At 37.7% G+C, this 23,775-nt stretch overlaps 11 protein-coding genes across 11 annotated transcripts; 5 read left to right on the top strand and 6 right to left on the bottom strand.

Annotated features, from left to right (window-relative positions):
• Positions 1–157: 157 nt before the first annotated feature.
• Positions 158–2,680, bottom strand: RAD54 (DNA-dependent ATPase; the record flags this gene model as incomplete). The annotated part of the gene is made up of 1 exon (XM_062953974.1): positions 158–2,680. The coding sequence occupies one exon, from the start codon at positions 2,678–2,680 to the stop codon at positions 158–160; it is 2,523 nt and encodes an 840-aa protein (XP_062810724.1).
• Positions 2,681–2,813: 133 nt separating this feature from the next.
• PRCAT00004007001 (uncharacterized protein) lies at positions 2,814–4,136 on the top strand (the record flags this gene model as incomplete). The annotated part of the gene is made up of 1 exon (XM_062953973.1): positions 2,814–4,136. The coding sequence occupies one exon, from the start codon at positions 2,814–2,816 to the stop codon at positions 4,134–4,136; it is 1,323 nt and encodes a 440-aa protein (XP_062810723.1).
• Positions 4,137–4,214: 78 nt separating this feature from the next.
• Positions 4,215–5,774, bottom strand: CUP2 (Cup2p; the record flags this gene model as incomplete). Its single annotated transcript, XM_062953972.1, has 1 exon — positions 4,215–5,774. The coding sequence occupies one exon, from the start codon at positions 5,772–5,774 to the stop codon at positions 4,215–4,217; it is 1,560 nt and encodes a 519-aa protein (XP_062810722.1).
• Positions 5,775–6,614: 840 nt separating this feature from the next.
• CYB2 (Cyb2p) lies at positions 6,615–8,324 on the top strand (the record flags this gene model as incomplete). Its single annotated transcript, XM_062953971.1, has 1 exon — positions 6,615–8,324. The coding sequence occupies one exon, from the start codon at positions 6,615–6,617 to the stop codon at positions 8,322–8,324; it is 1,710 nt and encodes a 569-aa protein (XP_062810721.1).
• Positions 8,325–8,780: 456 nt separating this feature from the next.
• Positions 8,781–13,472, top strand: MYO2 (myosin 2; the record flags this gene model as incomplete). The annotated part of the gene is made up of 1 exon (XM_062953970.1): positions 8,781–13,472. One exon carries the CDS (start codon positions 8,781–8,783, stop codon positions 13,470–13,472), a length of 4,692 nt encoding a protein of 1,563 aa, XP_062810720.1.
• A 91-nt stretch (positions 13,473–13,563) lies between these two features.
• PRCAT00004003001 (uncharacterized protein) lies at positions 13,564–13,941 on the bottom strand (the record flags this gene model as incomplete). The annotated part of the gene is made up of 1 exon (XM_062953969.1): positions 13,564–13,941. The coding sequence occupies one exon, from the start codon at positions 13,939–13,941 to the stop codon at positions 13,564–13,566; it is 378 nt and encodes a 125-aa protein (XP_062810719.1).
• A 256-nt stretch (positions 13,942–14,197) lies between these two features.
• On the bottom strand, positions 14,198–14,728 carry PRCAT00004002001 (uncharacterized protein; the record flags this gene model as incomplete). The annotated part of the gene is made up of 1 exon (XM_062953968.1): positions 14,198–14,728. The coding sequence occupies one exon, from the start codon at positions 14,726–14,728 to the stop codon at positions 14,198–14,200; it is 531 nt and encodes a 176-aa protein (XP_062810718.1).
• A 256-nt stretch (positions 14,729–14,984) lies between these two features.
• On the bottom strand, positions 14,985–15,815 carry PRCAT00004001001 (uncharacterized protein; the record flags this gene model as incomplete). The annotated part of the gene is made up of 1 exon (XM_062953967.1): positions 14,985–15,815. The coding sequence occupies one exon, from the start codon at positions 15,813–15,815 to the stop codon at positions 14,985–14,987; it is 831 nt and encodes a 276-aa protein (XP_062810717.1).
• Positions 15,816–16,867: 1,052 nt separating this feature from the next.
• PRCAT00003999001 (opsin family protein) lies at positions 16,868–17,848 on the top strand (the record flags this gene model as incomplete). The annotated part of the gene is made up of 1 exon (XM_062953966.1): positions 16,868–17,848. One exon carries the CDS (start codon positions 16,868–16,870, stop codon positions 17,846–17,848), a length of 981 nt encoding a protein of 326 aa, XP_062810716.1.
• Positions 17,849–18,157: 309 nt separating this feature from the next.
• PHO91 (Pho91p) lies at positions 18,158–20,674 on the bottom strand (the record flags this gene model as incomplete). The annotated part of the gene is made up of 1 exon (XM_062953964.1): positions 18,158–20,674. The coding sequence occupies one exon, from the start codon at positions 20,672–20,674 to the stop codon at positions 18,158–18,160; it is 2,517 nt and encodes an 838-aa protein (XP_062810715.1).
• A 547-nt stretch (positions 20,675–21,221) lies between these two features.
• Positions 21,222–23,678, top strand: PRCAT00003997001 (putative ubiquitin-specific protease; the record flags this gene model as incomplete). The annotated part of the gene is made up of 1 exon (XM_062953963.1): positions 21,222–23,678. One exon carries the CDS (start codon positions 21,222–21,224, stop codon positions 23,676–23,678), a length of 2,457 nt encoding a protein of 818 aa, XP_062810714.1.
• Positions 23,679–23,775: the final 97 nt, after the last annotated feature.

Below are 23,775 nucleotides of genomic sequence, written 5' to 3'. Positions count from 1 at the left end.
AAATTTAAATGCCCTGTGAAGATATATATTAATATTTGACGGTGAATAGAGGCTTTAGTACGCTTATGTAGTTTATATAATTTGAATTTTATTGGCTCCAAAACCCTGCGTAATGCGGGGGAATCAATCCGATAAAGAATATCAAATTCTCGGAGTTTTAGTGAGAAATATATTGGAAAGCAAAGGTAACATCGTTGAATTGACTTTCGTTCCTAACCAACATATCTTCGTTTTTCTCTAAAGAGCTGTTATTTAAGTGATTCCAAGTGGTTGCATCACCATAAAGCATAGCTGGGGCTTTAATATGTTGCTCTCCGTTCTTACATCTTTTGCAATTGTACGTGTCATGGGTGTCACAAACTGTATTAGGTTGAAACTGGAATAGTTGTTTCAAGTTGTCCGAACTAAAAAGCCTTTCAACATCTTCTTTCTCATCAACTACACAGCTTGAGAGTGACATTTTCATAGATTGTCTCTGAAATATCTTTTCTTCAATTGTGCCGGTTGATATGAATCGGTATATAAAGCAGTCTTTCTTTTGGCCATCTCTCCAAACCCTCGCCAATGCTTGTTGATCAGCAGCAGGGTTCCAATCTGGATCGATTAATACGAGTCTATTTGCACCAATTAGGTTAATACCGCATCCACCAGCTTTTGAAGATAACAAAAATATAAATTCACTTCCATTTGGATCATTAAATTTGTCAACTAATTTCTGTCTCTTATTTATATTCATGGTTCCATCAAGCCTCAAGCACCCATATTTTTTATAGCGACAGAGCCTTTCAATCAAGTCTAGAGTCTGTGTATAGTTGGAAATAAGGACTATCTTGTCATCGGTCTCACTATTGATTTGATGAAGGAATCTCTCTAAAATCATAAACTTTCCACTGAACCAGCTTTGCACTTCTCTATTTCTTCCTCCACCGCTAATTGATGACGTATAATCATCGGGTATCAAATCGTCAGAGCCTTCTATGTCCTGCGGCAAGGAAAGTAAATCCGGATGATTGCAAAGTTTCTTCAACAACCCTATTGCTTTCAACGGTTGCGACCCGACGCCCCTCAAAAGCTTCTTTATTTCTGGAGATGTTATGAAATAGTCATAAAGTTTCTTCTGCATTGGTGATAGGTCTACAAATACAACGTATTCATATTTTATTGGCAAATATTTCGATAAGATGTCATTGGTCCTTCTTATGATAAATTTTGAAACTAGTCGTGACAACTCACCTAATTTCGTGTCTCCTTTCTCTCGCTCTTTATCAGTTGCATCTGCATCTCTCCCTCTCAAGATGTCATTCTCGAAGTTTTTACGAAAATCATTTCTAGTCCCAAGGTATCCTGGATTAGCAAAATTTAATAGAGAAAAGTACTCTGATAAATCATTTTGTATGGGTGTCCCTGATAGTATTACTCTTCTATCACATTTCAAAGAATTTAAGGCTGTAAAAGTCAAAGAGTCCCCATTTTTCAATCTATGCCCTTCATCAGCTAACATCAAACCTACCTCTGTATTGGCAAGCTTATCGACATTTCTTCTTAAAGTCTCGTACGAGATGATTAAAACTGGTCTCACGATATTTCTCCCCCTTGCGACCGACCACTGTTGTAATGCAAGTCCTAAGTCGCTGGACTTAGTCCGATCACCGTCAACAGCTAATGGAGTTAAAACACCTTCTCCTAACCATTTAACGATTTCATTGGCCCAATTTTTGACTAGTGAAGACGGACAGACAATTATACATTTTTCAATCGTTCTCTTTCCTCTTGGACTCTGGCGCAATAGCGTCCACATCAAAGCTAAACATTGTAATGTTTTACCTAACCCCATTTCATCAGCCATGATACATCCTTTGGCCCTTGGGTCTTCTAAACCTGCTGTACATCGATATAAGAATTTGACTCCTGCTACTTGATGTGGTCTTAAAATTTTTGCCAATCTAGGATCTATGACGACCGGAACGTCAGGATATTTTGAGGCTGCTTCTTCTGGATTCTTCACTATACCTAAGATCTCAGCAAGTGATTTGTGAGTCCTTCTTCTTTTAGCCTGCTGTTCTACTATGTTCTCTTTGTTTTCTTCTGACACGTCCGGAGAGGAGTCTCTTCCATCTTCACCTTCCTTACTTTCGGTAGATGGCACTACATCCACTGTAGGATCATAGAGTACGATTGCAAACTCACTTGTTGGATCGTGTAACGCTCTTGGAGGAACGAACACTTTTCTCTTTGTTCCTAAAGGTGGCGGGGGGCCCCTGTCAACAAATTCATCTTTCTTCTTATTGGTTTTGGAAAATGGAACTATAAAGGATCTTTTCAATACCATTTCTCTATTTGACGCATTGTTACCTTGTAAGATCTGCCTTGGGAGTAAAGCTCCAAATCTCTTCGTGGTATGAATAATATTTCCGTTCTCATCAACACCATAATCTTCGTTGCTTATACTATCACCATCTAAAATATTGTAACTTTTAACCTTGCTTCTCGCTTCTCTGATAGGTATTCCTCTGGTAGTAGAATCAGCCCCAAATGCTTGTGATCTATTGGCAAACGGAACTTTGAATGGTTGTGATAGCCTTTCAAGACCATTCTTGACAGGAGGAGGACGCTTTTCCTTAGGTATACCTGCTCCTGACCCTAAGGGTGTAGTGAACTCCGTTAAAGGCTTTCTTTTCATTGAATTTACTTAATCTCTTACGTGGTGCTATCAAATCTAATATATAAAGTAAATAAAAACAACGCGAAAAGGGCTCTACAAAACATCAAAACTTCTCACAATATACGTAGATCATTGCGGTCATAACCTGAGAATGGATCAAATACTCGCAAAGGCAAGCAGCCAAGCGGTGACATTTGCCATAAGGTCAGGAATCTCACTAGCATCAGGGTTTGCTATCAAAACAATATCAAAGTTTCTAGATAGGATCCCGGAGCAGGAGAAGAGAAGAATACTAGTGACGAAAAATAAAATTCAAACAAAGATATCTATTCTTTCTGTAAGCATTGAACTAATTAGACTTGCTGCTGCTAGAGGAAATACTTCTTTGGAATATACTTTAACATTAATTAATGACCTCAATAATGAATTTGAAATGTTTGATGATACAGTCGAAGCAATCACCAATGGACTAAATAACAGCAATGAAATGGATTCTGTCAAGAAAGTAGAGAAATATATGGAGGATCTCCTTTCCCAAATCAATGAGAGCATTCCTATTCTTAATTTGTCATTAGTGACATGTGGAGTCAGCTTAAATGGGAACTTGCCCGGTTCTATTTCACCTGGAAGACTATTACAAGCATCAAACTATTTAGTGAAGTCTAACGAAAATTTCAACGGAAGCGATCCAATTCGAGTTGGTCCATCTTTTGATATGGTTTTCTATACAGTTTTTTACAATCCCAGCCGATTGAAATACATTAACGAGGAAGATAATGAATACGTTGATGAACTAACATGCATATCTTGGAAGGAGCAATTCGCAAGATCTGTGGTAACTATCTTGAGAGAACCCAATAAAAATGATCCAGTAGATTATCGATATCTGCTACAAATTGAAGAGGATTTTAATGACTCAAGGTATCATGATGAAGACTCGACACCTCAGGTTCGTAAAATTGATATTGACACCATAAGCAGGTTGTTTTTCAGCGCATCAGGCAAGCTTCTTCGTTTAGAAAATAGGAGCTCTTCGGTTTTGACCGTGAAACTAATTGATAATGACAATAAGGAAGAATGGATTGCGCTAGGAGAAATAAAAGTTGGCGAATTTGATGATCAGCTGGACACTGAAGAAGAGGATGATGATGATGATGATGATGATGATGAAAATCAACATGGAGGTTCTAAAGAAAGATCTTCAAGTAATAAGGCTAACTCATTATCGCTTTTGGAGTATTTAATCAGATTGACTAAGGTTCAACTGTCAGAGCAGAAATCGGTACTTGAAGTGACAGACGAGAAATTATCAATTTACTTAAAAGACGAGAATGAAGAACAATCCAAAATTGAAATTGTACCCAAAAGTAAAGTTCACAGAGACAAAGAAAGGAGTAAGAGCAGCAAGTTGAACGAGTCCATCACCTTAACTTCTAACATTGACAGGTTGAAAATTCTCGACTTAGACAAGTAGTACAATTTTTTTGAGGTTTCTATAAGACTATTTAAGTTTAGAATACAAGTTGTATAACGTCGGAACATTAATATGGAGCTACTCGATAGATTGACTAAAATGAAGGTCATTCTTCGTCTCATAAATGGGCGGCATCAAGTCGTTAAATAAATTAGTATTCACATCGAGCTCTTGTTGAAATTGATTCTGGTCCGATGAAGAACCAAAACTATTACTTTTTTGAGAATCAGAACCAAACTCGTCTTGAGGCAGACCGTGCTGTTGTTTAAGTCGTTGCATTTGACTTTGTATTTGAGTCTGGGGCTGACTTTGTGATTGAGACAGAGCCTGTAATTGTGGTTGAGCCTGGAGTTTTGATTGAGCTTGAGTTTGAGACTGAATCTCAGATTGGGAAGGCCGCGAAGATCTTACGCGTTGTTGATCATGCTGTATTTCATTATTCGTCAGGCTCCTGGAATCGCTCAGGGGACTTACGAGTTGTTTATACTCCTCTAGCTGCAACGTATAGTTATCATTAAAGATACTTCCATCAAATAAATCTTCATTCATAGTGTAGTTCAGACTCAAGTCTGATTTGTTCCACTCAGACGGTCCTGAAGGTGGAAACGCAGATGAATTTGATTGATTGGGCAAATTGGTTAAATTTGATATGCTATCAAAATTTCTACTTGCATTCGTCGCTGTTGATGAAGTCGAAGCCATCGATAGAACACTTTCAGGTCTCTTGGGTCGTATTGGTTGGTAATGATGTGAGTGCGTAGAGCCTGCTTTAATAGGCTTTGGTTCTATAGTACCAAAAGAAGAAAATGGATTATTCCCATTCTGATCAGGGGAGTGAGTCTTTGTATCAGTTGAGCTATTAGAAGCACCTCTGCTCAAACCCAACTGTCCTTGCTCCGGAAGAGCCAGTAAGGGCCTGGATTGATTATCGTCCAAATTCCCACTTCCTACCAAGGGAAATAAAGGAAACATTTTATTCATCAACTCTACTTTCTCTTTTTCTCTTCCTTCATCTTTCGATAAACCGCTATTAGATCTACTAATGCCGACTGGATTAGGTGCACTATTATTGTTGAAATTACTTGTCGATGAACCGGTAGGCGAAATCGATGCAGAGTATTGCACTTCACTACTGCCGTTCAAGTTCACATTCAGATCTGATCTGTCGGACTGCGAAAATAAGTCAAATAGACCATTTCCTGTCTCAAAAGGAATTAAAACGTCCTCAAATACATACTCCGAATTCAATGGATTATAAAGACCATTTGTAGTGCTTGAGTCAGACAATTCTGCTTTATTACCTAAACCCTTTATGTTGGCATCAGACATACTTTTCACTACTTTTTTCTTTACCTTCTCGTTCTTCTTTGTTCCACTTGATGAGCAAGTACAGTGGGAATTCTTATGACAAGCACAAGATGCTTGGTGCACGGCCGGCGACTTACCTTTCTTCCCACACATACATGACACATGCAAACTCTTATGTTTTCTCTGTTCACGACAGTGCTGACACTGAGAGGCTGGCCTCCCTTTAGGTTTAATCATAGTCAATGGTTGATCTGTGTGTGTACACGTAGTTACTCGATGACCTCTTATACACCGCTCGCACGCATACTTGACGCCGTTTATTAAAACCATCCTTGCAAAGTCTTGCCGCTTATGCTTAACAATCACTCCTGAACTCCAGTTTTCCGTAAGGAATAAGTTTTTATTATATATTATACTCTATAACTGTATTTTGACGTAATGGTAGTTCTCTTTGCTGTTTCCTGAGTAGGGATTTGTAACAAGAAAAGATCTGCCATTATGATATAAGCTTAGAAAGTTTACTTTTGTGATACTTTTCTATATTATGTTGTGCGCCTACCACTATTTTGCTGCTATTTTTCTGTTTCTTTTGTTTCGTGGTGCGGGTGTGATGGATCTTGTGCAGGCATATGCTTATTTTTTGCTAACGACTAACAGCCGGTGTGGCAAGTACAGGCGGCTATAGCAAGTGGCGGAACGAGGGAAATTGCGTTGTGAGGCTGCGCTCCTGGACGGGTTGCGAATAGTTTCTGGACCGATGAAAAGAAACTGGACTATTTGGGGGCGCGATAATGTCTGACGTGGGTGTGAGTCTATCTACCAAAAAAGCTTACTGCATTATTTTACAGACAGACAGACAGAAAGACAGAGAAGTCGGTCAGTCGGTCAGTCAGTCAATTGCTAACTCGAAAAGAAAACTGCTGCTTTAAATGACTGCGCTTTCTATATTATCTGTTCATGAACGTCAGTCAAGAAAGAAGTTTAAGTCTACTTTGGCCGCTATGCTTTTGTTTCTTGAAACTGAATGCTACTTCGGGTTTTAAGTTTCGAAAAGCGGGTTAATGTTTTATATACAGGTCCGCGATAAGCCTACACTGTGGAGAGCTTGCGCAGGATTAGTTTAAAAAGAAAGCTCATAGGTTGGTTTAAGAATAGAGAGTATATCACAACATGGTTGACATAGAGGAAGTACAGAAGCATAATACTAAGAAAGACTGTTGGGTGATCATCCACGGTAGGGCCTACGATGTAAGTCACTTTATTGATGAACATCCAGGGGGATCTAAAGTAATTCTTAAATACGCTGGTAAAGACGCAACGAAGGAATTTGATCCTATCCATCCCGGAGACACATTGACGAAGTACTTGTCACCAGAACATCATAAAGGTGAAGTCACGGGTATGGAAAAGCTAAAGAAGAAGAAGAAGAAGGCTGCTAACGTGAAAGCTGCAGAGCCAAAGGCAGCAGCGCCCGTTGGAGCTGAACTGGCTCAGTCGCCAAAGGCTGTTGGTGATCAAGTAGTTGATGAATATGATGTTCAATATGACGAGCAAGAGAATAAAGAGCCATTACCAGCTACTCTGGTTACTCAGAATGGTGATTCCGTGGCAGTGGAAGTTACTTCGGATGAGGATGACGAGTATGATGATGACGAAGATGACCCGCCTAGTGAGGAAGAGTTGGAAAGACGTAAGATGGTCAAACTTAAGCCGGAATTATCCTTCATATACAACTTGAATGACTTTGAGTTTGTTGCTAGACACACGATGGATAAGATAGCTTGGGCTTATTACTCCTCTGGTTCGGATGATGAAATTACTCTTAGAGAGAATCATTTGTCTTATCACAGGTTTTATTTTAAGCCTCGTATTTTAGTGGATGTGACTAACATAGATACTTCAACTACTATGCTAGGTACTAAGTGCTCTGCTCCATTCTATGTTACAGCTACTGCGTTGGGTAAATTGGGACATAAAGACGGTGAGACTGTGTTAACAAAAGCTGCTGCAAAGCAGGATATAATACAGATGATCCCCACGTTAGCTTCATGTTCTTTCGATGAGATCGTGGATGCAAGTGATGGAAAACAAACTCAATGGTTCCAGTTGTATGTAAACAAAGATCGTAAGATTTGCGAGAGTATCGTTCGTCATGCTGAGGAGAGAGGCGTGACAGGTTTGTTTATTACTGTTGATGCACCACAACTTGGAAGACGCGAGAAGGATATGAGATCAAAAAATGTTGAAGAATTAAGTAACGTTCAAGGTGACGATGAGGATGCTGACAGAAGTCAAGGTGCAGCCAGAGCAATTTCTTCATTTATTGATACTGGCTTGAGTTGGAAGGACATAGCTTTTTTCCGCTCTATCACCAAGATGAAGTTAATTTTGAAAGGAGTTCAATGTGTAGAGGATGCTCTTTTGGCGGTTGAAAATGGGCTCGATGGTATTGTACTCTCTAACCATGGTGGTAGGCAATTAGAATTTTCGCCTCCTCCAATTGAGGTTCTTGCAGAGCTTATGCCAATTTTGAGAGCCAGAAACTTGCAAGATAAGATAGAAGTATTCGTAGATGGTGGTGTAAGAAGGGCAAGTGATGTTTTGAAGGCTATCTGTCTTGGAGCTAAGGGAGTGGGCATCGGTCGTCCATTCCTTTATGCTATGTCAACTTATGGGGTTGACGGTGTTTTTAAGGCTATCCAAATTTTAAAGGATGAGATGATTATGGATATGAGATTATTGGGGGTGACTTCTATAGACCAGTTGGATGATTCTTATATCAACTCAAAGATATCTGCCAGATTTGTTCCTGATGACAAGCTTTTTAGTGGAATTTATCAACCATTAACATCTCCAGCCTTTAAGGACTCAAAGTTATAGTCTATAGAAAAATAGAGACCAGACTTCATTAAATGCAGGAATGTGAAATGTTACGACTGCATGTAGATTTCTCAAACGCGTTTTTGTCCCTCTCAGAAGTTCAACGTAAAATCTTAAAACAAAGATCAAACATTTATATCACGTACTAACTAAACGACGATTTATCTATAATCAATCTTTAAGAAGTCTTTCTAGATCGATTTGTTTACAACATACGTTGAGATTTCACGCATAGAATCTGTCCTTAAGTGAACGTTAATTTGGTAAAAGAAGTGAAATCGACAAGTGTCAGATTCGAGGGCTCAGTGAATCTAATAGGAGTTATTGATATTATAGCTATTGAAATAGGTCTGGAATTCTTCAAGTCTCTGGGTCTGTTATAATAGCGGCTTGCACTAAACGCCTTTTTAATTTTTTTTTTTTTTGTTCTAATACCTTGGATCCAATAACTCGAGAATGGTTTCTGATTATGACGTTGGTACTCGTTGTTGGTATCCTGATGAGAAATACGGATGGATTGGTACAACTGTCAAATCTAATGTAAAGGAGGGAAATAAGCATTTGATAGAGTTAGTTTCTGACAACGACGATTCTACTGTCTTCAAATTTGAAGCGGACAATTTAAGCGAAGACAATGATAAATTACCTCCTTTACGGAACCCTCCTATTTTGGAGGCCGCTGAAGATTTAACGAGCTTGTCTTATTTGAATGAACCTGCTGTTTTGCATGCGATTAAAGTCCGTTACTCTCAACTCAATATTTACACTTATTCTGGTATCGTTTTGATTGCAACTAATCCTTTCCAGAGAGTAGACCAGCTTTATTCACAAGATATAATTCAGGCTTATGCCGCGAAGAGAAGAGGTGAATTGGATCCACATTTATTCGCAATAGCAGAAGATGCCTACCGCTGTATGAAAATGGATGGGAAAAATCAGACGATAGTTGTGAGTGGTGAGTCAGGTGCTGGTAAGACTGTTAGTGCAAAGTATATTATGAGGTATTTTGCATCAGTAGATGAGGAATCTGAATTGGAGACAAATATTGGGACCGACCATAAGTCAGATATGTCTGACGTAGAAAAACAAATTTTGGCCACTAATCCCATAATGGAAGCCTTCGGAAATGCTAAGACCACTAGAAATGATAATTCTTCTAGATTTGGTAAATATTTGGAAATTCTATTTGATAAATCTACGTCAATCATTGGTGCTAGAACAAGAACATATTTATTGGAGAGATCTAGATTGGTTTTTCAACCATCGACGGAAAGAAACTATCATATATTTTACCAAATGTTAGCAGGAATGCTGGAAGCTGACAAAGATAAGTTGAGCTTAAAGACTGCTGATGATTATCTTTACACAAACCAGGGAGGGCAATCAAAAATTGAAGGAGTTGATGATTTGGAAGATTTTAACGCGACAAAAGAAGCTATGACTTTAATTGGCATAGATGACTCCAATCAATTTGAAATCTACAGAATATTAGCTGCTCTTTTACACATTGGTAACATCGAAATAGCACCGTCGCGAAATGATGCACGTTTATCTTCGGATGAGCCAAATTTAGTCAAAGCGTGTGACTTATTGGGACTTGATGCTATGAACTTTACCAAATGGTGTATCAAAAGACAGATCACAACTAGATCAGAGAAAATTGTCAGTAATTTGAATCACTCCCAAGCGATCGTGGCCAGAGATTCTTTCGCTAAGTTTATATATGCTGCCTTATTTGACTGGTTGGTCGACTACATTAACTCCGATTTATGTCCCCCAGCTGTGAGTGAAAAGATTTCTTCTTTCATCGGAGTTTTGGATATATATGGGTTTGAGCATTTTGAAAAGAATTCGTTTGAGCAGTTTTGCATCAATTATGCCAATGAAAAATTGCAACAGGAATTTAATCAACATGTTTTCAAACTAGAACAAGAAGAATATGTGAAGGAAGAAATTGAGTGGTCTTTCATTGACTTTGCTGACAACCAGCCATGCATCAATTTGATTGAAAATAAATTGGGAGTTTTATCATTGTTGGATGAGGAATCGCGATTACCAGCAGGGAATGACAATTCATGGATTCAAAAAATGTACCAAACACTAGACAAGGAGCCAACAAATAAGGTCTTCAAAAAACCAAGATTTGGACAGAATAAATTCATCGTTAGTCACTATGCTCTTGATGTTACATATGACATTGATGGTTTTATCGAAAAGAATAGAGATACAGTGGGAGAAGGTCATATAGAAGTTTTGAAGAATTCTTCGAATGAGCTCTTACAATCCGTTTTGGCTATTATTGAAAAGAATAGTGCTGCCTTGGAAGCCTCAAAGCCAGCTAGCAATTCAAGAGTCAAATCAGTTGCTACCAAAAAACCAACTTTAGGGTCGATGTTCAAGAACTCTTTGATTGAGTTGATGAAAACTATCGATTCGACCAATGTACATTACATCAGATGTATAAAGCCAAATGAGCACAAAAAAGCGTGGGAATTCGATTCCTTAATGGTTTTATCCCAGTTACGTGCTTGTGGTGTTTTAGAAACTATTAGAATATCTTGTGCTGGGTTCCCATCCCGGTGGTCTTACGTTGAATTTGCTGATAGGTATCATATCTTGGTCTCTTCAAGTCTTTGGATACCGGTCATGAGTGGTGATACTACCCAGGAATCGGTAACTGACTTATGTAATAAGATACTATCAACTAACATAAGTGACAAGGCCAAATATCAGTTGGGTAATACTAAAATATTCTTCAAGGCAGGTATGTTAGCACATTTAGAGAAATTGAGAACAGAAAAACTTTATAAATCTGCTGTTATGATTCAGAAGAATATGAGAAGGCGTTACTGGAGGCACAAATATTTGGCTATCAGAGAGTCACACATCAAGCTTCAAGCGTTGGTTCGTGGTGTCATTAGAAGAGCCTTGATAAAGAGGGAGGCGGAAAACAATGCTGCTACAAAGATTCAAACGGCAGTAAGAGGATATCTCGTGAGAAAGAGAGTCAACGATACTCGTAATTCCATCGTTGTTTTACAGAGATCCATTAGAGGTTTGCAAGCACGTAGGAACTATAACAAGTTGAGAACCGAAAAATCTGCTGTCGTACTTCAAAAATCTTGGAGAGGGCATGCTGTACGAAATGAATATAATAAGAAACGTCAATCCGCGATTTTGTTGCAATCGCATGTTAGAAGGAAAATGGCTGTTAAGGAGTACAAGCAACTAAAGGTAGACGCTAAATCTGTGAATCGGTTGCAAGAAGCTTCTTATAGATTGGAAAATAAAGTTATCGAATTGACTCAGTCATTAACTTCTAAAATTCAAGACAACAAGAAGTTGGTCAATGAGATAGCAAATTTAAAAAATTTGCTCGATCAGTCTAATAATGCACACGAAATTTTGAAATCTAGAGAACTCGAATTCAATGAGAAATTTGATTCACAAAACAACGATCATCAAAGAGAAATTGCAAATTTGAACAAAGAATTAGATGTTATTAAATCTGAATACGCTTCGGCTGAAAAGAAAATCGAGCAATTGTCTCAGGAGCAAGCAGGATTGAGGCAGGATGTTCAAAGAAATATTGAAGAATTGAACCGTGCTAAGGATGCTTTAGTCAAACGTGACACAATAGAAGTTGATTTGAAATCTCATATTGAGCAGCTCAAGTCAGAGCTTGCGACTTTGCAATCTCAACAGCAGAGAGGAATGGTAAATAGCTCTAGAAATGTCAGCGGAAAGCGTCATAGTAGCGCTTTGGCTTGGAACAATCCATCCTCATATGAGCAGTCTAATGGTAATAGACCTGTTTCAGTCATTGCTGTTTCAAATGATGACGAAGCAAGCGCTGACGATATCAATGATGAGTTGTTCAGATTATTAAGAGATTCAAGACAATTGCACAGGGAAATAGTAGAAGGCTTATTGAAGGGATTGAAGATACCTCCTGCTGGAGTAGCTGCAGACTTGAGCAGAAAGGAAGTCTTATTCCCAGCGAGAATAATTATCATTATACTATCTGATATGTGGAGGTTGGGTTTAACTAAAGAAAGTGAAGAGTTTTTGGGAGAAGTTTTAGCGGCAATTCAACAAATTGTGTCAACATTAAAAGATGACGACGTTATTCCCAATGGTGCCTTTTGGTTATCTAATACTCACGAGTTATATTCTTTCGTATCTTATGCGCAGCAAACCATCATCGCTAATGATACTCTTTCACATGAAATGAGCGAGGAAGAATTCGATGAGTATTTGAAACTAGTTGCTGTTGTCAAAGAAGATTTTGAATCTCTCTCTTATAACATATACAATATGTGGATGAAAAAGATGGAAAAGGACTTAGAGAAAAAAGCGGTCTCGGCTGTTGTATTGTCTCAGTCCTTGCCCGGATTCATGGCTCCTGAAAGTTCTCCATTTTTAGCCAAGGTTTTCTCACCTGGTGTGCAATATAAAATGGATGATATTTTGAGCTTTTTTAACTCAGTTTATTGGTCGATGAAATCATATTTTATTGAAAATGATGTTATGAATGAAGTGATTATAGAATTGTTGAGATTTGTGGATGCATTATGTTTCAATGATTTAATAATGAGACGCAATTTTTTGTCGTGGAAAAGAGGTTTGCAATTAAATTATAATGTAACTAGGTTAGAAGAATGGTGTAAAGGTCATGAGATTCAAGAAGGCTCTGGATATTTAAGTCATTTGCTTCAGGCTGCTAAGTTATTACAATTAAGAAAAAATACCCCTGACGACATTGAGATCATCTATGAAATTTGCTATGCATTGAAACCAATCCAGATTCAAAAATTAATATCTCAGTACTACGTGGCAGATTATGAGACACCCATCGCACCTAATGTCTTACAAGCTGTCGCCGATAGGGTGAAAGCAAATGATGGGGCTGCTAATGATGATCTATTTGAAGTGGTGTCAACTGATGGACACTTCAATGATCCATTTAGAACCGTTGCTTTGAGACCTTTTTCAAGAGTGGAAGCATATGTTCCAGCATGGTTGAATTTGCCAGTCATTAGAAGAATTGTAGAATTAGTTGCTAAGAATGCATCAGTTCAAGATTTTACAAATTTAGAGGAAAATGGTTCAGAAATCACCACTAACGGTGCTGCTATCCAGGCATAGATTTATTTCGTATAAAGATGTTTGTATTTTTGTTTTATATAGTATCGTTAATGAATAAATGGTCGCTCTAATAACTACAATAATTTTTTTTTTATACTTTAACTTCGGAAGATGTCTTTGTCTTCATCTGTAAAGCATGAACTCCACCATTTTTGAGCTCATCATCTAGCAACTGGTATATCAACCTATGTCTCATAGGCATGTTTTTTCCCTCAAATTCGTCACTTATGACTTCAATTCTGAAATGTGACTCAGAAACATTAGAAGCTCCTCTCATACCAGCGTGATGTGAATGCTTATGTGAATCATTGCATATTTTCAAATATGAAGGTTTTAATTTTGTAGTGAGTTTTCCTATGATTGAAAGCTCTATAGGGCCCGGATTATCAGACTTAATTAATTCTAAAGCCATTGAATATGTCCTTTTGTGAATTTCTGTGAATTTCTGTAGTAATGGAAGCCTTAACATTGGCTCTTAATGATTCGGTTTTACAGATATGAAAAAAAATTATTATACTGTTCCGCATTTTTATGCGGAATTTTGTTTTGTATGTTACTTTAAAGACATTATACACATTATAAATTACTTATAGAACCATGTGATTATATTTGATATCTGTCTATGATAGCAGACTCAAGTCATCTGGTCTATGTGTAGATTGCATTTGATTTATTTCACCTGGCGTAAAATACTGATACAAGGCAATTAGAATAAAGAAAACAAATTAACGATACTTTACTGGTTGGCCCTTCTCTCTTCTTGCACGAAGCTTAGATTGTCTTTTACTTTCAGAAGGCGTAGCATCTTCGCTGGGTGGCTCTTTTGATTTTTTGAAATAAGGTAATGCAAACTGGGCCACCGTATACACAGCAAATCCAGGAATAATTGAAAAGAGCCACCAAACTTTATTTGTACCAAACACGGTCATCAAAATATCAATTGCCCAAGTTATGTATAACACATCGAACATGTACTCGTAGAGTCCCGAACGTGAGATGTCATCTCCTGATTTAACTAGTTTTTTGTTATTTGAGTAAGCATCGATTGAATATACGGGCCTTCCGTTCTTTTCCAAAACGTATTGTAATATTAATGCTGGAATTGAAAGCAAAATATAGGGTTTACTAGAACTGGGTCTCTTTAGTATTAACACTGCTAGCAAGGAAACGGCGTTGATCGCAATTGATACGAGATGAGTAGTTTGTAAAATCTCACTATTTCTCGTTGCTAGTTTCTTAGAACTCTGCGCCGCCATCCTAATTGTCAATGAAATAAATGTTAAGTCCTATACGACAAAATTTTCCTCCTATGTATATTTCTATTGTAACTTTATCATAAGGACGTCGAAATATTTCGTTGCGCACTGAAGTGTAAACGCCATCAGCTTCCCGAAATTTTACGATATACACCTTTAGAGATACAATATTACAAGGTCCGTTTAAAAAAAAAAATTCGTTTGCTATTAAAATGAGTTCTAGTAAAGGGTCAGAGGCTCTGGTAGCTATAAAATTTTACGTCTTCTTAATATTCTTTTGAATTTTGATAGGTTCAATATATCTCTTCAATAACCCCTTGAATGTAGTGCTGTATGTGTACTTGAGAGACGGTGGGGCACTTGGATGCATTAATAACTGGTTTATCTTCGTATCCCATTGGTTAAATACGGCTTGAGTATATTGGTTAGAATCATATCTCAACTTCAAGAACACGACAATTGTTGCAAACAAAAATACATTGACCAAAACGTATAAGGGGTTTCTGAAGATTCTGAAAGCACTCAACGGAATTGAAATGAAGACACCGCTTAGCATTATCGTCTCCGAATTGGCTGCAATAAATAGAGCCTGCTTATTGTATCCCGTTGTAAACCGAGTGATTGCGGAAGAAATCGAATTCTTCCTCGAAGCCCCAATTGGCAAGCCAGACACTATGTTAGTCTGAAAGTAACTTAAACTATGAAAAAGTGAAAAGATTGCAAATGAATACAATCCACCAGTCACTTGCCCGACTATGAAACTTGAAGCAAAGAATACCAAGGCAAGTATCAAGTATTGTACGTTTTCATCCTTTAGTAACTGATACCTAAAGCCTGGATCGGAGATCGATTTCAAAGTCTTCTTGGCCTGTCCTTTGAAGAATATTTGTCTTATGACAATGAAATAGCTTAGGAGAATAGCAAGCAAACAGAGGCGATATACTCTGAGCGATCTTGAAAAAAAGTTCAATACAAAGAAAACTAATGTTAAGACATGTCCCAAGTACCAATAAAACTGTTGAGTTCTCAAAAGAGGAAGTATGCTATGGTTGGACCTATTGTTTCCAGCCTGATTTGTTGTACCCATTTATTGATATTCTAGCCTGAATGTAAAGATTTACCTTATCGCTGGCTCGAAGGATTCAAGAAAAAAAGGCACAATATTACGCTCCAAAGTGCAAAGTTTAAGCGAGAATATTACTTTTGCATGTTAGGGTGCCAGTCATGATTATTTGAAATGTTTGGAGCAATCGAGGTTACAAGAGAAGTACAATTATTACAGGTACAAATTAAAATTGTTTGAAAAAGTTCTTAATACGAAGACGAAGTAAGAAATGGACTTCTGCTTTTTTCTAATCGGATGTAAGTTGACCATATCTCTTACCGCCAAATCTACTTAACGCTAAAATTAGCGGTGGCAGTTGTACAAAAGTACTTGATTGAGGTTCACCATAGAGCTGATTCAATTATGCTAATTATTTGTAATCTCTCGTATGCGTGGGTAGCGTACGAAGTTACACGATAGTTCCCGTTTCGTGCGCCCTTACTTCAACGGGCATATACTAACCTACTACGATAGTTCGAGAGTTTAACAAACCATTAAAAGATGTTGGCAACATAACATGCTATTGCGGGAATTGTCATAACCAGTCAGCGTATCCAATTAGAACGATTAATTGTGTTACTTTGTTCTTCATTCCGGTGTTGCCATTTTATTTCTCCAAAAGACTAAAATGCTCCATATGCGGTGCATCCGCTGACATTAATAGCACCGTTTTGGATAAACTACACCAAGGTCAGCCGGTCGCTATTGGATAGATGGCTTATGCTTGAGCCGTATTATCCGCTTCTTTTATTAAATATACGGAATAGAAATTTGCATCCGTGTTTACCAAGATTAATTTTCTGTAGGTTTCGATCGATCGCACCATTTTAGCCACCTCTACATGACCATAAGATTATTAGCGTGGTTGATGACCATCAAAGTTTCCTAGTAAAGTGACTAATTTCCGTATCATCCGTAGTGTTTTCTTCTACCAGACATGATATAAATGAACCTTTCTTGTCGTTGAAAGAAGCTTGATAATCTCTAGAATCAATAATAGTATCTCCTATAGAAAACTTAATTCGATTATTAATATGGTATCAACTATAAATTTGGTGTCACGTGCAGGCAATCAAGCCTTAGAAGTGAATCCACCCCCTGCGTCTATTGACATTCACTTAACTGATCATGGTTCTGATTGGTTGTGGGCTGCCTTCTCCATATTCGGACTTTTTGCAATTTGTCATGCGTTTATTTACGGCTTCACGAGCTCTAAGACACAGGGATTGAGAAAGGCTTTGCTTCCGATTCCTTTATTCACAAATGCAATTATGGCTTACACTTATTTTACTTATGCTGCTAACTTGGGTTATACATCGACAGATGTAGAATTTCACCATGTTACTACTAGTGAAGACCTTGGAAATAGACAGGTATTCTACGTAAAATACATTGGTTGGTTCTTGGCTTGGCCATTTGTGTTATTTTCTATGGAAGTTGCTGCACACAAGTTAGATGAGTCTGAAATTACCAGCGTTGCCGATGTTGTAACAAGGCTTATCTCACGTATCCAAGCTTTGTTCACAAAGCTTTTGGCTACGGAAGTGTACGTCTTAGGTCTTTTGATTGGTATTTTAATTAATTCCTCCTATAGATGGGGTTACTTTACTTTTGCTGTTTCTGCACAATTATTTGCAATGACATTACTTTGTGTTCAATTGTTTAGGTCTGCTACATCCGTTGCTTCTAACGCTGCAACTTACGTTATTCTCTTCGAAATGATTGTCTGGATATTATATCCAATTAACTGGGGTTTAAGTGAAGGCGGTAATAAGATACAGCCGGATAGTGAAGCCGTCTTTTACGGTATCTTAGATCTTATCACTTTTTCTTTCGTTCCGACTATCTTGACGTGGATAGCCATTTCAGGATTAGATGAAAACTATTTCAGGAATATTCTTCATTTCAGACACCCGGTTTCAGAAAAGCCGATTGCTGAAACTCCAAGAGGTAGTGGGGAGACTGCTGTTCATGAACCAGAGCCTGAATCCAACAATGCTGTCGAGGATGTGTAATGTGGTTAAGTGTGTCGACTCTTATTTCTCGTATTTTTTTAATTTCTTTTAAGATTTGACGAAATTTAATAATTTCGCAACCATTTACGATTCTACGAGTTACAACCACAAGTGTACATACATTGAGATTATCTTCATAGTTTAATTTGCTGTTGTTCGAAGATAATTTTTTTCATATTTTTAATATATACCTTCATTGTAAATCTTTTTGTAACTTAAAGCTTTCAAATATTTAACTATTTCCTCTATATGACTTTACTAATCTTACGAAAAGCTCACAATTTAATTTATAAGAGTAAAATTTTACTATTAAAAGTTGATAATCCTCATGGTAGCATATCCAATTGTGACTATAATGAAATATGCGATCACAGAACTGGGAACACCCCTAGTGATGAAAGTTCCAACGGTCAAATACGGCTTTCCAAATTCATCCGTCATACAAATTGCAGTTACATTAGGGAACCCAGAAGTTGGTAAACCCATTGCCGCAGAGCATAAGAGTGCACTGGCCATTATCAACAACCTTGGATGTGGCTCGGGCATCTTATTGCCTATTTCTGAAACTAATGGAATTATGATCAATGCTGCTACCGTATGGGAAACAAATGTTGCAACTGTCAAAATCAAAAGACCAAATGTCAAAGTTACGCCCAATAAAGAGAAACCTTCAACATGATTTTGAATGGAGACTGCAATAGTGGCAAGGAGACCCGAGGATGAAACCGCTTTTCCCAAAGCTGTACCTCCCATTGCCAATATGACAATATTCCAAGGATAATTATTGAAATCTTCTGCTGTCAACAATCCAGGTCCAAAAAATAGTAGCAAAGGCAAAAGTGCGATGATACCCATTTCTCCGAAAATACTTTCTAGCCTCGAAGCAATGCACCATAAGAATATAGTTCCTATAGACACAACAGCGACGTACCATTGAACAAGAGTGAATTTATCGTCAATGGTTCGGAAGGCAACTAATTGAGTATTGTGCGAATTGCAATTAAATGTGATCAATAAGAAAACCCAAATTAATAATAGCGACAAAACACAAACAGGAAGCGATATAATAAACCACTGAGCCCAAGAAGGTGGAGGATCCATAGCTCCAATTGCTATTATGTTTTGCGGCGAAGCAATTGGAGAAGCCATGCCTCCGATATTAGACGCTAATGCAATACCCAAAATTAAGGACTTAATAAATTGAGAGCCCCTCGGAAGGGTCCTCAAAAGGGGTTGTATTAGAGAAAAGCATAAAACGGGAGCAGCCACGTTAGAAACCCACATAGAAGCAAATAAAGCAACTCCCATTATAGTCAATAAGACGATTGATGGAGATGTTCCCGCCTTCGACAAAATCCATGTAGATATCAATTTTGCTATCTGGTATTTGGATAGTGCTGCAGCTAATGTAAAACCTCCTAAAAGTAGTAATATCACAGAATTCCACATAGTTGATAGAATATATTTCGAAGAAGAAGGCGCATCCATTACACTACCATCGTCGTTTTTCAAAACTTTCAAGCTCACAACCAAGACTGGAACCAACAATGAAGTAACAAATAATGGAACAGTCTCAGTCGCCCACAATAACGAGGCACAGAGAACTAGACTGAAGCAATGTTGTTGCTGTTTATCTTCAAACAATGACATGTTCAAGAAAATAATAGTAATTACTGTGATTGATATTAGCTTTATAATTCTAGGATTTTTCAAAGAAATATTAAACTGAAAGGTCGCTTTCTTATTGTCCTTCTCGTTCGTGACGGTGTCCTTTGTGGTGTTCGCAGCCTGTGATTTCCTCTCTAGTCCTATCATATCTCTCCATACTGTGTTTCGTTCCCATACTACGTGCTCTCTCAAATGAATAGATAATTCAGATTTAGCCAATTCTAAACCGTTTCCATGATTACAAATCATTGCATATAAGCTAACCAACGATTCTAAGTTTTCATCGACTTTTGCTTTGGTGGAAGGCTTGAAAACATAGGACCTCAAAGGTAAATTAGTTAAATAATCATCTTTCAAGTGAGTATTTAAAGACTTATCAAATTTCTTCAACGCCTTTTTAAATCCAGTTTCATTCAATTCAATATATGACTTAAGTTCAGACAAAGTGGTATATAATCCAATCACCCTCTTTCTTAAAATAACTCTATTCTCAGACAAAAGAACCATCAGAGGAGGTAAATTGGACGCACTTCTGTTAAGATTATTCCAGACATCTTGTGCCCTAGGGGATTTTAAATATTCATTTATTGACTTTGTAGTCTCTAATGCATTACCCCTCGATTTAGACCTTCCCCTATCGCTGTTGATATCACCTTCTTCATGGTCATCATAGTCTGCGTTATCTTCTTCAGCTTGAGTGTATGTTTCAGGATCTGTTGTAGTACCATAATCAGCAGAAGCCCCAGAGCCAGCACGGTCCCGATTCCTCTTACTCTTATTCAAACTGAAGTCATTAAAATCAGAGTCGTTCCTACCACGAAAGCTAGTTGCTGTGTTCAATTCATTCTCAAAATCTTCCATATCAGCAACCAATTCTTCAAGACTTTTAAAGATTATCTTTTCTTGTGCTTGATAAAACTCGTCAATCTTCTTTAATTCAGCATCTAGAGCTGCTAAAAAGACACTCGATGGATCACCATTATTTCCAGGCACCGATGAATAGTTGGATAGAAGCTGACTAGACTCGATGTCATTACCTGGCGAATGTAAAGAATTCCTTTGTAATGTGTAAATTAATTTCTTTAACGTAGTATAAGCGATGTACTTCGACGACCACTCAGGGACGGCATTAAACTGCAATGAATGAGAGAATTTCATTATCTATTAAAAAGAATACGTTGCATCCGCCTCACGACTATTTAAAAAAGGGTGGGTCCTTACTTATCGTTGATAGAAGAATATACTCGCCAGACTTGTGATGATATCTGTCAATGGTATACACACGCCGAACACAAATGTAGCTTAGATCAGTAAGTTGAATCAGAGAAACTGGAGTGACAAACGACATTTGCATGAATGTTAAAGGCTCTGAGTATTAATCATAGAGCTTATGGGGAATACCCCTTCTACATTAAATTTTACTAATAAGCTCATCTTTTTGAACGACCAATGAAAATGAACTGAGCAATTAGACCAACTTATATATACCGATTACTAAGCCCAGCGGACAACACTGCTTCAATTCTGTTACTCTTTACTCATTCGTACGCTTGTTATCTTGACAATGACCATTCTAAAGAGGTTCAGCTTATATCTCTGGTCGTGCTTTTGATAATAAACGGTTTACTCCACGGGCGAATCGGTCCCTATTATAATCACGTATCGCAAATCGAGAAACCGCCGCTATCACTCTCTTTTTATATATATGTCTTTATTTCAGGATTTAAGAAGTTTAATAATTAATAAAGATATAATAAAGCAACTGATAGACACACCACTTAATAACGACGCAAGCAACTTATTAACTTTTTGGTTCAAGTGTTCAAGAGAAAAACAAACGAAGCTTTTTATAGGTGGATTAATATTTGGTTTAAGCATTTATATTTTAGCACCTTCAATTAGACTTCTGTTCAGAGGTAGCTACGATTACGAAAACGACAAGGGAATGCTTTCTAAGAGGCCCGATAAGTATACTACTGGCCTTATCAACTTGAGAAATGATTGTTTTGCGAATTCATCGCTACAGGCCTATCTGGCATTAGCGGGGTTCACCGACTATTTAAATAAATTTATCACCTCTTTTGATGAACTTAAAGCATTTATATCAGCAAACGGCATCTCGGAGGATATCTTGAAAGCCGATATGAATGACAAATCATCGAGAAAGTCGAAACAAAATGGATTTGAAATCCCTCTTCATATTGCAATGGCAACTATCGTCAAAAAGCTACAGACAACTCAGATGAGTTCACATACAATATCAGTATGGACTTTTTTACATTGTCTCGAAAAGATTTTTAATGCAAAAATTTCCAAGTCTCAGCATGATGCTCAGGAACTCAGTCAGCTAATTAACGAGACTTTGGAGAATGAAAACATTCGGATTGCGAAATCTTTGAAAAGTATTAAATCTGCTATAAGTGATAACCACATTTTATTAGAACAGATGGAAGCTGTTGAAGTACCCGAGTTTCCCCTCAAGGGATTAATTTTATCTCAAATGAGATGTCTCGAGTGCCAAGCTCTCTCCAAACCTCATTTTGCTCCGTTTTTGATGATAACGTTACATCCACCCGAAGAATTACAGACGAACATTGACACATTATTAGAGGAAAATGAGAAAGAAACAATTTCGGGCTATCAATGCTTAAAGTGTCGCTTGCTGAAAATTATTGCGAATGAGGATTTCATGAAGGAAAAGGGCATTTTAAAGAACGATGACAAGGAAAATGAATTAATCGCCAAATTGAGAGAATATAATGGCGAGGAGGCATTGTGTATCAATGAAGACTTAGCTGAAGACTTGGAGAAGTATATTAAAGAATACAACAAAGGTGGTTTAGATATCTCAAAAATAACATCAACTGTGATGAGATCAGCCCTGATATTGAAGCCTCCCAAGATATTCGGTCTTCATTTGTCCAGATCTAGTTTTAATGGATACGAAATTGTGAGAAATCCCTGTAATGTTTCATTCAAAGATAGCCTTACGTTGTCAATTGGTAAAAAGTATAGTGATAAAATCAAGCAACTCCAAGCGGCAGCTCAAGAGGAGCTCAGTGAGGATATACCAAACATTGAATCGAAGGTCTTGACTACAGACTCCGATGATATGGAAGATGAAGATGTACAAAGAGAAGATATTGATCAAAAAGGGAACGAGGATGAGGAAGAGGAAGAGGAAGACGACGACGATACAGACGTAGATACAGACTTAGAAGACGATGATACGGATAGCTCGTCCTTTACATCAACCGAATCTATGCAAAATAACAACCCAAATGATAGCTCAGACAAAGGCTCAAGAAGCACTGATGTAACTTCGGAAATGTCTGTATTGAAGACGTCAGAGACAATCAACAAAACCCCAATATCAGATGAGCAAACGGGAAAATTAGTTGAACAATTTAAGCAGTTTAAATTCAATGATAATGATATTTATAAATACAGGTTAAAGGCTGTAATTAAGCATCAGGGATCACATACCCAGGGCCACTACGAGTGTTACAAGAAAAAGCCACTCTATGTAAAGAACAAGGATGGTACTATTTTCAAGCTTTCCCCCGAAATCCTCGATAATGTGGTTACTACAGAATCCACGGAAAGCTCAACTGTGGATGCCACTAGTCTGAGTTCTCTGAAGCCCAATGAACCATCGTCATTAAAAAGAAGACTTTCGTTGTTAAACAAAAAGCGCAGTGAAACTAATAATGAAGACCTGAATAGTGCATCTAATGCTGAAGACCCTCCACTTTTGAAGAACCTTCAAGAAGAAGACGAGGATAGCTCTGGTTTTCGTAAGAAGTTCTCGACAATGATGGGACGTCGGCCTTCATTATACCAGGCAGACCCTGCCCATGCTAATATTCAAGAAATCCTTTCTTCTGGGTTGACAACTCCAGCTGAAGTATTGGTGAATGATTTAGAATCTGACTATTTTTCAAAGCCCATGGAATCTGATAAGGCACAGAGTCAGAATGATGATCATACAGTTAGGATGAAGAAGATTCCTTCATTGATTAAACATCCATTTTGGAAAATAAGCGATGCCAACGTTATGGAAGTGTCAAAGGCTTCCGTTTTATGTGAAACATCCTCTGTGTATATGCTCTACTATGAACGGGTCGACAGAAAGCAGATCAAAGGAAGCCACAGAGTTTAGACATAAAATACAGGTATATATTATTAATAGAACTCATTCTCCTAGTGTTATCGTAATCTTCGCACTTAATTATTATTTTCTTCTTTTTGCACACCCT

Source organism: Priceomyces carsonii (assembly GCF_900007245.1).
Source record: "Priceomyces carsonii strain CBS4050 genome assembly, scaffold: Debaryomyces_carsonii_scaffold_4, whole genome shotgun sequence".
NCBI classification, from domain to species: domain Eukaryota; kingdom Fungi; phylum Ascomycota; class Pichiomycetes; order Serinales; family Debaryomycetaceae; genus Priceomyces; species Priceomyces carsonii.
This window is presented reverse-complemented; position numbering and strand designations above follow the sequence as displayed.